This window comes from Adiantum capillus-veneris, chromosome 20, assembly GCF_014529385.1.
Source record: "Adiantum capillus-veneris isolate H3 chromosome 20, ASM1452938v2, whole genome shotgun sequence".
Lineage (NCBI taxonomy): Eukaryota > Viridiplantae > Streptophyta > Polypodiopsida > Polypodiales > Pteridaceae > Adiantum > Adiantum capillus-veneris.
The window spans coordinates 40,198,495-40,213,871 of NC_140950.1; the positions used below are offsets into that span (position 1 = coordinate 40,198,495).

General features: G+C 44.1%; 1 protein-coding gene across 2 annotated transcripts in view; it reads left to right on the top strand.

Annotated features, from left to right (window-relative positions):
* The first annotated feature begins 8,504 nt into the window (after positions 1-8,504).
* The window catches only part of LOC147432400 (Acyl-CoA N-acyltransferases (NAT) superfamily protein), a 101,188-nt gene continuing 94,315 nt past the window's right edge, over positions 8,505-15,377 (top strand). The window contains exon 1 of one of the 2 annotated variants that reach the window (XM_086492371.1): positions 8,505-8,718. In XM_086492371.1, coding sequence (XP_086348497.1) covers positions 8,668-8,718 — 51 coding nt within the window. In that variant the 5' untranslated portion in view covers positions 8,505-8,667. The remainder of the gene's footprint in view (positions 8,719-15,377) is intronic. The other variant, XM_086492370.1, reaches the window with a different exon arrangement.

The window sequence follows — 15,377 nt, forward strand, 5'->3', positions numbered from 1 at the left end:
TTGCTATCAAATCTTAGTGTTGCTAAGGGTATCAAACATATTTTGTCTCTTCTCAAACCTTCACTAGATGTAGAGGAGACTCCCACCCTAAAAAGGCCTCTGCTGACTAGTTCTGCCTCACACTCCATCACCTCCTTTTTATCCCCATCCTCTACACCTGGGTCTTCTGAAGGTCGTAATAAAGCTAGAAGTTATGTTAAAGGAAGAGGGAAGAATCTCCCAATCAAGAAAATGTTTAACTCCTGATTGTATTGCTATGTCAGATCAATCAGACTGATTCTGGAAAGCTGTTTCTGTCCAGAGATGATAATCTAAAGAAGCAGATTGTGAATTGCCACTTTACAAATTGAATGTTTGATTTTTTTATTCCAAAATGTTTGATTCAGTATGCTTTTCAATAGGTGTTTGGCAATACTTACATGTTGGATGAACTAACTTTTGGTTGGACTTTTGATCCACCCTTGAAGAACTTTGTGTATTCTACCGACTTTCTTACTTCTGACAAACAACCACCATGTATGTGTTCTCTTTTTAGAAACTACTGCTCTGATTTTAATGAATTCGAAAAACATGTATGCACTACTGACCTGTCTTTAATCAATTCACGAGAAATCAAAGACCTTTTGGGTAAAGGTTTGAATCATATCCCACTTCAACCTTTAAACCCACACTTGGCTTTTGCCGCACTACTGACTTGCTTGGCTGACATAGCCAAGATATTGGTTTTAGACAGTCTACAACATGCTAGACTTTTTGATTCATTGTTCTCTTACTTTCAAACATGCATCGGGTCAATCCCACCTGCATGGTGAAGCCAAGAAACAACATGGCCATCTCCTTCACTTTTTTCTTTGATAGGTAAATTAAAACATGATTGGTTTGTGGTAGGGCTTGACAAAGCCCCTCATATACCCACTTTCATTTGCAAGCACTTAGCTAGAATAGCGATTGAAGATACGATTAAGGGACCAGAATTCTTGCTCTCTGAAATGGATCTGGGAGAAGCCATTCAATACCTAGACGCTTCACTTAGTTACTTTAAACTAGACACTCACAGTTCTAAATTGCCTTTACTTTTTCCCACCTATAAGAGTCACAAGCACAAGTTTCGGTGGATTTCAAATGCCTCCAATTGTACTATGTTACACGCTACAAGCATAATCACTACCTGCCTTAACCTTGTTCTTATGGATTTCAATAGCATCTGTGAAATGAAATTCACAGAGGTCAAAACCTTCACTGGCCTTAAGGTTAATAACTTTTGGCTTGTAAAAAACACTACTAAAGTATTCATTAATCTTCCACAATACATTTTTTCTATGTTTTCAGCGGATATCTCCCAACGCTATGAAAACATCTCTCTCTTTGAGCCTTTTGGGCTTTTCTTTGTCCTACATCATATTGGTAAGATGGTGTTTGGTAGGAGGAAGGGGATGGGGCATCATGCCATCTCACTTGCTAGAAATCCTAGATGGATTAAAAACACACTCAAAGGACCACCTACCTATTATAATTTGAATACTTTTATGGATCTCATTGAATGGCTCTTTCAGAACTGCTTTGTTCAACTAGGGGACAAATGCTTTCAGCAAATCCATGGTATCCCTATGGGTTTCTCCTGTTCACCAATTATGTGCAATCTTTACCTAGCTTTTTTTTAGTATAAATGGATACTTAAACAGTTAGAGGCAACTGATAACACTATTGATCTGACTCTTTTTCAACATACATACATATATATGGATGATGTATTAAGTTTAAATAACCCCTTTTTTGCTCAGTGCCTACCACAAATATATCCTGACATTCTTAAGATTGAACCCACTTTCCTGGAATGCATGACTATTGCTAACAACAACTTTGTGACTAGAACAAACTTTTTGAACTTTGAACTGTCACTTCTTTCTCCCCTATCTGGACAATTTGTCATTGAATTCTCGTGGAAAAGAGACAATCTGAACCTAGGCCAGATTGAATATGTCAAGAGAAAGAGTAATCGTCCACATAAGGTAGCTTTAAAGACTTGCCTTAAGCTTGTTCTACCTTGTTATGTACTCATCCTCGGATTCTTTTATTGCCTCTCAGGCGATATGTCACCTTATTAAGAAGTATAGATCCAATGGTTTTGCCCTAAAAGAACTTCTTCGCACTATAAATAATTTTCTCAGTAAAAGCTCTTGGCCCCTCTACTCAGCCAATAAGGAAATAATTATTGAACTTTTAAACCTCGTACACTAGTACACTAGATGTAGGGGAGGTCTCACCACCTGGTGATGACCCCCCCTCACCAAGTAGTAGACCTTCCGTGGATAAGGGTGGGTCTCTCTCTCTCTCTCTCTCTCTCTCTCTCTCTCTCTCTCTCTCTCTCTCTCTCTCTCTCTCTCTCTCTCTCTCTCTCTCTCTCTCTCTCTCTCTCTATTTTTGTTCATTAACAAAAAATTACTCCAATCCTCCTAATTTTGGATAACCTTCACCTTTAAACACCACTTTGTAAAAACACCTAACACCTGTTGAGGTGACCCCACCATTATGCTTCACTGGACTTGGGGCTCTTGATGGACCTATCTGGTGTTTGGGGCTCTTAATGGATTTATCTGGTTGTTACCTAACCAGCTAGGTTTATACGGGTGCATTTATACCTATTATAAAACACATTTTAGGTAAATGTGGCCATTTGTGGCCCATATGCTAGTTGGGTCATAACATGCCTTGGCTTTTTCTCTGCGTTAGACGATGCTTCCTTTGGAGTCACTATTGCGGCAGAGGTCTCATCCCCACTCTCTCTGGTTGTGGGTCCATAGCTCTTTACTTTGTAAACTGACCTTGCAGATCTGATCCAAATCCAGTTGTAGATGCAAGTGGCGATTCTCCATCTCTGCTCCGCCCTCTCCAACGTGGGCTCCGTGGACGGTTGAGCGTGGCTTTCTTGCCTCTCTATATAAGGTGAGCCCCATGCTCACTTAGTTTCCAATCAGTATTTGCCCTTTCTGTTTCTAGTTGCCTTGAATAAATTTTGTGCTACATTCAAATCTGTTGCTTGCAAACCTGATGGCCCCCAACAAGAAGGTGGCTGTTGAATCCTCTGAGTATGAAGCATATTATGGCAACATGGTTTACTACTATGAAAATATAGGATACTTGCTTTGCTAGGGTTAGCATCACAGGGCTTTTGTATCCTAAAGGGCGGATGGCCACATTGCTGCTAATCTCTTGCTACCATTTACTTGTCTTACAAGGTTTACTAGCCTAACATCTGCTAACCAATCAAAAACTTGTTTTTTGAGAATCGGTATGTTTGGTCTCTACATGAATTTTTTTTGAGAGGGTATGTATGAATGATCCTGCTTGTTTCATGGACAGTAAGGACTTTGTGCAGCAATTCTTTTGGCCCATCCATCACCCATAAAAGCGTATAGCTATTCCTTGACCTTATCTTATGATAATGGTCTTCCAAAAATACTAACCCTAACTTTTGCCTAGCAGTGCTTTGTGTTGGGGTTTATATTGCTCTTTTGGCTTTGATTTTGGCCTATGGCTGAGATGCATGATACGAAAGAATAACATGGGGTAGCTCGGTATTACTCTGGTTTGTATGAGGGGCCTTTCGGTGCTACGTAGACAGTCGAACTGTTCTGTCCAACATATATAGGAAGCCTTGGTTTGGATTTCAGCTTTAATTCACACATCTAGGCTAGCTCTGCACTGTACAAGCCTTTAAAGCAGAGATCTTTTCAATTGTTAGTATCAACTAACCCACTATGTGTTTGCTGATCATAGGTAACTGGTGGTCTAGAACATCGGGTTTTTAGAAAAAAAAAACATTCTCTAAGTGATGATTTCCGGATGCTTTTTGTTGTACTATTGTATAACCTCATATTACTATCTCCTTCACTACAGCTGGTTCAAAGATGAAGAGTTACAGGTAACTTTGCTACATACTAACATTTCTGGACTGATGCTCAGCACATTAGGTGCTTGGACATGCTAATATGTGCTGATTGGTTGAGTCATTGGAGATATCAATTTACAAGTTTTTTGGTATGCCTTTACTGGCCCGAACACTATTCTATGATATTGCTTCCTCCTATTGCCTCTTTCATTGTAGCTAGTTCTATATTCTGTTTTAGTATGAAATCTATGTAACCTTGGTACATACTGTTAACTTTACGAGCCTAATGGTTGCTTAGGCTAGCTAACTTGTATAAGAAGGTTTACTGTTGTACTAGGCTAATGCTTAGCAGAGGAACTGCTTGGACATGATGATTAATTTGATATCGTTGGGCTGCTGGCTGCTTTTCAAGAGATATATATATCTGGTATGCCTTAACACATACTAGCCCAAGCAATACACAGGCTTTCTGCTGAACAGGGGTTCAATATGGTCAGCATAGTTAGATACTAATGTTTTGGAATGGGAAGAATTCCAAAGAAAAGTTTTCACTTATCACTTTACTTTTTTAGCATCATATTTTTCTTTTTTGTCTGTTACCTTGGTGACATGGATGACAACTAGGTCACCCCAATTACCTGCAATGCTGTTTGAAAACTAACCTCTAGGTTGCTTTCTTACTATGGATGCAGGTAAGGGTGCTCTCTCCTTGGCTGCTGATTAAAAAGAAGACATGATGTCCTTTCTCTTGTTGCATTATACAGGACCATTCTACTACCTTCGGCTTGTAACTGTGATGTATTTTTTGGATAAATTGTCTAAGGAATACATGGTTGTTTACTGAATCTGTAGTCTAAGGTCTTTGATTGTTTTCTCATGTGCTGTGTATAATGTTAATAATTAGAACTCTCTCTCTCTCTCTCTCTCTCTCTCTCTCTCTCTCTCTCTCTCTCTCTCTCTCTCTCTCTCTCTCTCTCTCTCTCTCTCTCTCTGTGCACGTACCTTAGGAGATGCACAAAAGCTTATGATTGTCTTGGAACTCTTTTGCCTACACAACGGGCTGATCGTGAATGGATCCAAAACCAAATTAATCCTTGTAAAGACCCTCAATGAAGAAAATCCATGCATTGTATACAACAATGAGCAACTTGAAGTGGTAGATAGCTTCAAGTACCTTGGCCTTGAGGTTCTATCCAATCATAAATGGAAGGATTGCGCAATGTGTGGGTTGGAAGCCAGAAGAGGGCTTATTATGCATTTGAGGACATGTGCAATGCTGGAGAGATCAAGTGTTGCACTCTCAAAAAGTACCTCTCTTGACACATTGGTGACACCGATGCTTCTTTATAGAGTGGAGGTTTGGGGTGGTAGCATCGGGAAGTCTACTTGGAAAGAGTTTGAGAATGTCCAAAAGCGTTTTCTCAACAACTTTCTCCAAGTCAAGACACAAACACCCTACATGCTCTTACTTCTTGAGTCCGGATCGCTTCCCATTGAGGTCTTGGGCATGCAAAGGGTTGTGGAGTACATGCTTAAGACACAACGTAGCCCTTTGTATCGACTTCCTAGAATCGCATATGAAGAAAGTCAAAAGGTTCAAGAGTAAAATACTAAGTTCGGGGTGGATGCTTGACATCAAGAAATGGTTTGGAAGATGGGATGCATGTCACTTGGTCAAGGATGCGTTGATTGACTCCCAAGTTAATGATGCCTTCTTACAACACCAATGTATCATGGCTTAGGAGAAATCTGGAGGTTCTCGCTTCAACCATTACACCACACACATTGCCCCAAACTACAAATCTCTCTTCTTCTCTGAACGAGGTAACCGAACCCATCCCTATATCCTTGAGCCCATCTCGTTGAGTGCGATCCGCACCATTGCCTCCATTCGTCTTAGCTCCCATTCTCTATGTTGCGAGACAGGATGTTGGGGCACTGGCGAGGAGTCTCATCGACTTTGCACCTTATGCCCTTGTCAAGTGCGAGAGAGTGAGTACCACACACTACTTGAGTGCTCAGCTTTTGATCACATTAGGTCCTCTTTTCCCCATATATTCAGCCATGAGCTCTCCCTACATACCTTCCTCTCCCAACCACGATGTGGACTCTCTATTGTGACGCTCATTTCAGCCATTTTTTTAGCATCCAGAGTCATTTATGACCTCCAGTCACACCACATGGCCTGTTCATTTGGTCCTATAGGTCATATTGGACCTCCGAGGATGATAATAGAGCTATCTATCTATCTACCGTTCGTTTATATTGTATAGGGCACCCATTGTATCAATGATGACGCATACCCCTATGTGGTTCCTCATGGATACAACAATTTGTAACGGTTTGGTCTCTCTTTGTTTTTAATATTCTCTCATTGTATCAGTGACACCCATTGTATCAGTGATGACACACCCCACACAGTTCTAGCCAGTAGCAATCCTAGATTCATTCTATCATCTCTTTCTTATATACTGAGACATGGTATTAGATTTACCACTTTGTAATCATTTGGTATCATAGGTGACATTGACCTCTTGAAGACGTTAATATATCATTTCATTTCTCTCTCTCTCTCTCTCTCTCTCTCATATTGCATTGGGCACTCATTGTATATCAGTGATCACACATACCCCACACAATCCCAAACATGGTATTAGATTCACCAGTTTGTCACGGTTTGGTCGACATCTCTTTGTTTTTTATATTCTCTCTATCGTTTATATTGAACAGGACACCCACTGTATTAGTGACGGCACACCCCACATAGTTCCAGTTAGTAGCAACCATAGATTCATTTTAGCATCTATTTTTATTACTAGCCAGACATGGTATTGTTTGTAACGATTTGGTCTCATAGGTGCCACGGACCTCTTGACGATGCTAATATATCATTATTTCTTTCTCTCTCTCTCTCTCTCTCTCTTTTAAAAAAAATTAATAATTTTTTATCGCTCTATTTTTATTTTCCTCTCCCTCTCTCTCCCTCTCTCTCTCTCTCTCTCTCTCACACACACACACACACACACACACACACACACACACACACACACACACAATTTTTTTCCCCTGTGTGATCCATCATGGATGTATACTTTTGGTCTCATAAGTTATTTTGGCCTTTTGCAAACTTTGATATAAAATTTCACTTCACTTCATCTCTCTCTCTCTCTCTCTCTCTCTCTCTCTCTCTCTCTCTCTCTCTGTGCAAACTTAATCTCTTCGCGGCTAGTAGGCTGCATGCGCTATCTCACTCTCTCTTTCTCTGCATGAAGCCTACATATGCTGACCTCTCTCTCTCTCTCTCTCTCTCTCTGTCTCTCTCTCTCTCTCTCTCTCTCTCTCTCACACACACACACACACACACACACACAGGTCTGTGGCTATCTTAGTGCACGCGCTAACTCACTCTCTTTCTCTCTCTTCGGCTAACCGACTACGTTTTACTATCTGACTCTCTTCTGTTCTGCATGCAGACTTGCATGGTAATTGGCTTGGGCGGCGACTGCAACGTGGCATTAGCGGGGGTTGAGATGTAGGCTGGGAGGAAGGCAAGGCTTTGAGCAACAAAGCAGCGAGCTCTAGTCTCTCTCTCTCTCTCTCTCCCTCTCTCACAGAGGTCGTGGCGACTTTCTCTGCATGCAGGCCTTGAATGCTCACACACACACACACACACACACACACACACACATTCGAATGCCTCGAATTCCACTGAGCAGCTAACTCTCTCACTCTCTTTCTCTCTTTCTCACCTGCAAGTGCTCTCTCTCTCTCTCTCTCTCTCTCTCTCTCTCTCACACACACACACACACACACACACACACACACACACACACACACACACACACAAAGGTCGTGGCGATGGAGCTTTCCCACCGTCTCTTTCTCTCTCAGGTCAACATGACGATAAGGATGGGGTTCAGCTAGGCTCCAAGCATCGAGGGGAGTTGCAACGCGCTCGCTGAAATCGGCTCGATAGCTTTGAAATTCCTGGGCTCCAAGCATTGAAAGGGGATTGGAGCGTGCACGTTGGAGTCGGCTCTCGTTTGGGAATTTAGCCTTCGAGTCGCAGAGGAAGACACGTGGAAAGGGCTCTAGGTATACACACATACTCACATGAGTGAGCCTCGTCACTAATTGACACCTCCATTTGGAGGTGGGATAAATGGCTCACGATCACCGGTTGATCGTGACCGTTGGATTGCCAACGAAATGCAAAAGATTCTCACTTTCTCGGATCCGGGACTTGAACCCACTACCCTCTCCCCCATGGGATTGACTCTAACCACTAGGCTAACGCGTGCTCGTTGAAAGGTGTGTGTGGGATAACTTTATAGATCACGGCATCGCGGACAGGTTTACACCTAGTTCACACCGAGTTCACACCAAATTTGGTGTGGTGTGCAGGCCCTCCCCAGTTCACACCATGTTCACGTCGAGTTTACACCGAGTTCACACCAAATTTGGTGTGGTGCACATGTCTCTGAGTTCACGCTTAGTTCACACCTAGTTTAAATGTCGATCGGACGGCCCGGATTCCACCCGCCTCGCGACGCCTACTGTGGGCCATTGATCCCACCTCCCTGGGGAGGTGTCATTTAGTGACGAGGATGAGTGAGCTTGAAAAACTATATCGACAGCGAGCTCGAATATAGGATAGGCCTAGATACCATCGCTCTCTCTCTCTCTCTCTCTCTCTCTCTCTCTCTCTATGAAGACCTTACCAGTTACCTTTGAAATTTTTGGCGGGGAAGAGCTGAAGACGACGGGTTCTGTGCGTAATGGACAAGCGGAAGCTCAACGCCAAGGAAAAGAGGCTCAAGCGGAAAGAGGCAAGCTTTTGAACTCTAGGACTAGCGCGTTTAACATACATCCCTTTGTTCTAATGATCTGTTCGATGTGCCAAGTCTACCCAGCCATGACGGAAGCTCGTTTCTGTGTTAATTGGTGTGCGCTTGCACGTGTGTGAGCATAGATCAATGCCTAGTATGATGGAGCTCACAGTTGTATTGTCTTCTGGATAACTACCACAAGTCTACAACTTACAGTCCCCTTTGAAGGCTTTTTCTGGTTTCATTGGGGTAGAAGTTAATGTCCAACTAGTGAATGTATAGATTTCACTTTCATTTGCCGGCTGGCGAACTTTCATAGGTGGTGAACTACTGTAGAAGACTGATTTAAAGAATTTGAAAATCCAAAACTGAGTCAGCCAAGTGTAATAGACAAAGTCTGTTGCTCAACTCGCCTCGGAGAATGTTGGCCCCTAAGGTAGGCACTCTGGGTGGTATGTGTGTCTTTATTAATGAAGAAAGCACTTGCGTGAGTCTGGATCAATGTCACATTGTTAGAGGTATGCAACTATGACCTGCTTCGGCATGCACGTCTTGCTAGAGGCTCACAAAGTGCTAGGCTAGGTCCTAAGCTAAACTACGACCGACGCTAGACTGTAGGAGAATCTTGTCCACATGGCGCAATTGTAGTGCTCAGGTGACATAGCCTTTCCTTTGTTGTCATTGCTAGGTGAAGAGTTATGTGCTTTAGGTGTAGAGGAAGATTGAGACGAGGAAGAATTACCGTTGTTCTTACCATTCTGTTGATTCTGAGGGGTTCTTGATTTGTTCTCCTTCCGCTTACCGTTGTTGTGCTTCATTTCCTGCGCAAGAGCGATTCTGACGGCGTCATTTTAGTCCTTTGGGTCGAAAACTTGGACATCGTATTTGATGTACTCGTCCAATTCAAAGAGGAAAGCCTCTTTGCGATCTTCATCCGACTTACGCAATTGAACACCTATCTACAAAATACAGTTAAAAAAAGACATAACGGGAGTTTTATTTTGCTTAAGGCCTCTCTAATCCTCTTTCAACTGATCAAGGTATTGCGGTGGCATAAAACGAGCCTCGAGCTTGTCTTGGAAGGCGACTCAACCGAAAGACAGTGGCTCGCCATCCACGGCACGATTTAGGTGCTCGACCATCTGTGCCTGTTGCTAGGCCTGATACCAATTAATGACATCATCGACCAAATACATGTCAACAATCAAAATTTTACTGTTACAATTTTTCTTGTTAGTCGCAAAGTAAGCATTAAATCGATGCAACCAAGAATGAATCATAGAAGCATCCATCTTACCATCATACTTATTGAAAGTCAACTTCTCAGTGGTTGGGTTGTTGGAGTCGTCGTCTTTACCAGGGCTACATGATGACTTGTCGGCCTCCTTGAGTGGCTCACTCTTCGAGGAGAGCACTTGTAGCCTGAAGGACCAACTCTTTCATGCAGTCGTCTCGTTGCACCTCACGCTCTAGCTCCATAGTTGCCTTCTTTTCTTCAACCGCTATGTGTTGAGCTTCGCGTGCCTGCTTAGGCTCGAGCTCCATAGCTGTCCTCTTTTCTTCAGCTGCTATGCGTTGAGCCTTGCGTGCTTGCTCACGCTCTAGCTCCATAGTTGCTCTCCGTTCTTCATGTTCCCTTTCCACGGCAGCCTGCTGAGCCTCTTGTTGTAGCATCATCTCCATCATTGTCACGTGCACCTCTAACCTTAATAGCCAATGTGCATGTGGACAAGGTGACCTACTTCTAGTTAGATAGCCTAGGAAGTGTTTTGGCACCTTTGTGAGCGTGTACGCAAGACATGCATGTCCAGGCACTTAAGAGTAGCTGCATACCCTCTGATTGCACAACCTAGGATCATTAGCATTAGTACCTAGTACCAAGCATGAGCACTTTGCACCGTAGAAGCCTATTTTCCCAATTGCATGTGAAACACCTCTTATAAGGCTTTCTAAATCGTGGAGACAGAGGAGCAAGAACCCCAACGGTACCAAGCCGTATTGTCACGACCCAGATTCCTCTAGTGTTTTCCTTAGCAAGAACATTTTTGGATCAGCCGATTTCATCCATCAACGTTTTCAGTTCTCAATATTATCCTCGCAAATCGCGCATCAGATTCTCGCCGCAATCACCCCGTCGTGGTAGATCCAAGATCCACCAGCGTTTTCAATTTTCAGCCCATAAGACAACCAACGTTTTTGTCACGATTGTGACTATGTTACAATATTACATCTACTCCTAGTTGTAGATATGTGGAGTGCCATGCCAAGGAGGACCCCTATGCTTGGATGGTCACGACCTTTCGCTCTAGAGACATGCCTCTTCGCCAAAAACCACACTCCTTCGTGACGACTGGTCACACCCCTTCGCTCTACGGTTGCGACTCTTCGTCCAATGGTTGCAGCTCTTTGTCGAAAGGATGTGTCTTTACGTCTAGACTCTAAAGTCATGTCTCTTCACCATGAGACGTGTCTTTTCATTTGTGTCTATTCGTCTCCTATATAAGGAGACTATTGTACTCAATTTTGAAGCATTCTTTCCATCAATCAAACACACATTTAGTCTCTTGAGTTTGAGTTTGATCTTAAGTATGAAGTTTTGTCTTAAATATAGGATTAGCACCACTAATCCTCACAGTGGTATTAGAGTAAATTTTTTCCCGAGACCCGAAGGTTGTGAGCCTCTCACCTCGCCGCTACGCGCTAACCCTCTCTTGGCGTTGTATGGAAGTAGAAGAAAGATGGAATGCAATTTTTCTCTCGACAGTATGAGGTAACATTGGTATTTGTTTATTACTTACTACTACTAACCATATTGTAGCAATGATGTGTGTGTGCCTTGTACCCGGAGAACCTCGTGCACCTTTGCTCGGGTAACACCCTTTCGAACCCGCACTTGCACCCCTTCACACGAAAAGCCCTTGTGCTGGCAACCAGGCCCCCCTTTTCTCCTGTGCTCACACCCCTTCCCAGGAGGCATGACCTTTGGCGCTCCTTTTCTACATTGCTGGCTGTATTGAAACGTCACTTGCTGTACCTGTTGGCTGAAGCGTCAACTAATTCCAGCCTTAAGCGTCACAAAAAAAACACCCCTGCTAAAGCGTCTGATGAAATGTTAACTTCTTTTGCTGGTTTTTACGTGAGTAGCAGGCAGCATGTCACTTGACACATCCAACCCTATGTGTCGTGGACAAGCTACAACATGACCAGGGTTCAATTCAGTCAAGTCAGTCTAGAATAGGAAGTGATCTGGCACTTTTCTGAGTCTGTTCGCGGACCGTGCATGCCAGGCACTTAAGAGTAGATGCATATCCTGTGGTTGCACACAACATGATTATCAGCATTACCATCGGAAACCATCAGGAGCATTTTCCAATGCATAGAACCTATTTTCCCTATTTTTGACATTTTTCACTTATTAATTTAAGTGGATTTTGTTGGGAAACTGGGAATTGCAAATTGCCTAAGTTAATATATAAGGAAGACCTAACACTAGCATTTTTGGCAGAAGAGCAAGGAGAGCACATGCACCAATTGCAGCAGACTTCTCTCTCTCTCAAGCAAGATCCCTAGGAACCTTGGCGTTTTCCCCTCAAGGTAAAGCTGGCGTTTTTCCGCACTAAGCATCAGCGATTTTCAACACTCAGATCAGCGTTTTGGAAGCCGTGTACCAGCGTCTCCAGCCCTGCATTGTAGCGTTTTTGCACCCAGCAATCAGCGTTTTTCATAACCAGCAGACCAGCAGTAAAAACAGCAGCAAACCAGCGTTTTCTTCAGCAGTAAAAACAGCCAATTCAGCGTTTTTGAGAGCAAGGAAACAGCGTTTTCAGCAGTCAAGCACAACCAGCAGATAGCAAATCATCGCCATCATCACCCAACCTAGATCCCCATTGCATCATAGCCCACAAATTGCATCAGCATCTTGTACCGGATTTGTGCAATCAATAGCATAGACCTCTCTCGCCATCGAGAGAGGGGCCCTTGGAGGAGGGTTTGACAACTTTCTGGTGTCGTATTCTTCTCTCTCTCTCTCTCAGTCTCATCACCTTCATTCACAGTGTTTATCCACTTTGTTTGTGATCACTTGCACTCTCTTATTAAAGAACGGAAGGCTTTCCCTTCCGTAAGTAAAAGGAAACCCTTGAGCATAGTTCGGAGCATGTCACAAATGGGTGACGTGGTTGCTGCCAGTACACACACATACCTGCCTGGCTGGCCGCTAGACCCACACACCCCCGGAAATGCTGACCCGCATGTTGACCTGGCTGGTTGTTGACACGTGGCAGGCTGTACGGACGCCAACGCAAAACGCGGCGGAATTTACGGCAGGCTGCGCTTAGCTTTTGGGCATTGCTTTTTGCTACGCATTGCATGGGTGGAGAGAGAGAGAGAGAGAGAGAGAGAGAGAGAGAGAGAGAGAGAGAGAGAGAGAGAGAGAGAGAGAGAGAGAGAGAGAGAGAGAGAGAGAGAGAGAATTTTTAACGTCCATAGGAGGCCGAAATCAGCCTATGAGACAAATCAAAGTACATGGGGTGGGTGTCCTCTGGATATCTTGTGAAGGATGAAAAGGTACAAAGCAAAAATAGCTATCCTATGTAAGGACTGAGGGAGGAGGGAGGTGGTACAAGGGTTGGGGGTGGGGTTCTAAAAACAGGGGAGAGATGCAATCCTATATGCTGGGGTATATACAATCATCAAAGAAATGCTATCATATCTCTAGCTCCATCTAGTCCCGTAATCAGGGTGTAAGACATGATGCATGGGTGGGTGAGGTGTGAACAATTCCCGTAGGATGGCGGTTGGATCTGCAAAAGCCTGGATGCGTCTCTCCTCTAGAGATCTGTAGTAGCGCTCCTGGATCTCCTGGATCTCTCTCTGGTGAAGTCGGGGTGCCCTACGCCCATGGGGACGTGGACGTTTGCGAGCTCGGACCTCCTCAGCCTGCTGTAGAGTCACTCCTCTCTGAGTAGTTTGGGATGGTGGTACTACTGTGCCCCTCTGGAAGAAATCTGTAAGCTGTGTCTGGTGCTCGTCTCTCACGACTGATGATGTCTGAAGGAGAGAGTCCCGGTGCTGCTGTGCCTCTATGAGGAAGCGGCCGAAAAGTCGCTGGTCTCTGGATTGAAGAATCTGGTGTAAGGTGGGCTGATCTGCAAACAAAGTCGGATATCTGCCTCTGATCCCCTCATATGCTCTACATCTATACACAAAATGCTCCTTACTCTCAATGTCTGCCGTGCAAAGTCTGCATATCCTCTCTGCCTTGGGGACATGTGCAGCTCTCCCTGCCTCAATCTCTAGCTGGTGTGATGATACTCTGAGCTGTCAAATGGCGACCCGTGCTCTATGTGGCATGTGGACATCCATGTATCTCGGTCTCTGGATGAAACTATCTGCTAGGATGGTCAGGAAGTGGTTTCTGTAGTATTGCCTCTTCGTAGGAAGAGGCTCTCTGGGTGTGATCCATATCTCACAGATGTATAGCTGCCAGAGATCTTGTCTGAGAACTCGATTCCTCTCATGGTGTGAGAGGCGTATGTATGGGGAGTCGGGATCATATTGAAAAGGGGGCAAGTCTGTGATGTCCAAGCCATGGGATGTGAACCACTCTGTGACCTGAGTACCATGCTCTGGTGTCCCCCTCTTGATGTAGCTCTATCGATGCCTCGAAAGCTCTACGTGTGAATCTGTTTGGTGGAAGCTCTCGCATGCGCTGGATGAAGCAAACTGTTTGGAAGAGGGGGTCTACTAGCATGCGGGGTGCCGCTAGCTCTGCTCTGATGATGTCGTGTGGTACTGATGGTTTGCTATGGAGCAAACGAGAGATCATAATGATCTGTGGGCGCTCTATCTGTGTCCAGAGAGATGCTGTGTTAGGTGCAACGGAAAGATTGTTTGCGCTTTGCTCAAGATGAGTGCTCCGAACTGTGCTCAAGGTTCCTTTTGTTCTTATGGAAGGTAGAGCCTTCCGTTCTTAGTGAGAGAAAACTATGATCACAAACAAAGTGAATGGACACTGGGTGTGCAAGTGTATGAGACTGAGAGATAGAGAGAGAAGAGAGATACGACACCAGAGACATTGTAAAACCCTCCTCCGAAGGCCCCACTCTCGTCGGCGAGAGTGGTCTACTTATGATTGCACAAGTGGTACAATGACGATGCAATGGATTGATGCAACTTGGGACTATGCCGATGACGACGACGACGACGACTTTAGGGCTGAAATCTGTGGTCTTTCTACTGCTGAAAATCTGCTAATCTTTGGGCTGTTTTGGGTGGCTGAAAATGACTGTTTTGGCTGCGTTTTCCGAGGCTGAAAATGAGGTTCTTTTTCAATTCTCCAAGGCTGAATCTGTTGCTATCTGTGAGGCTGAAATCGCTGAACTTCTTGCTGCAGCAGATTGCTGAAAATAGAAAACGCTGGCTTGTCTGATAGCGTTAGTGAAAAACGCTGCTTGTGGATATGTTGGCGATTGTCAAGCTGAAAACGCTGTCAGGAGTTTTTTGGAGCAAGGGATTGCGCATATGTACATATACATGCATGGTGCATCAAATAAAGAATTGCCCATTTTTCAGAGCCAGGTGGTTACGTGGGGCCCACATGTGTACAGGTAGGACATGGTGTACATAGTGCATCGATTTTCACTATTACCAGTACCACT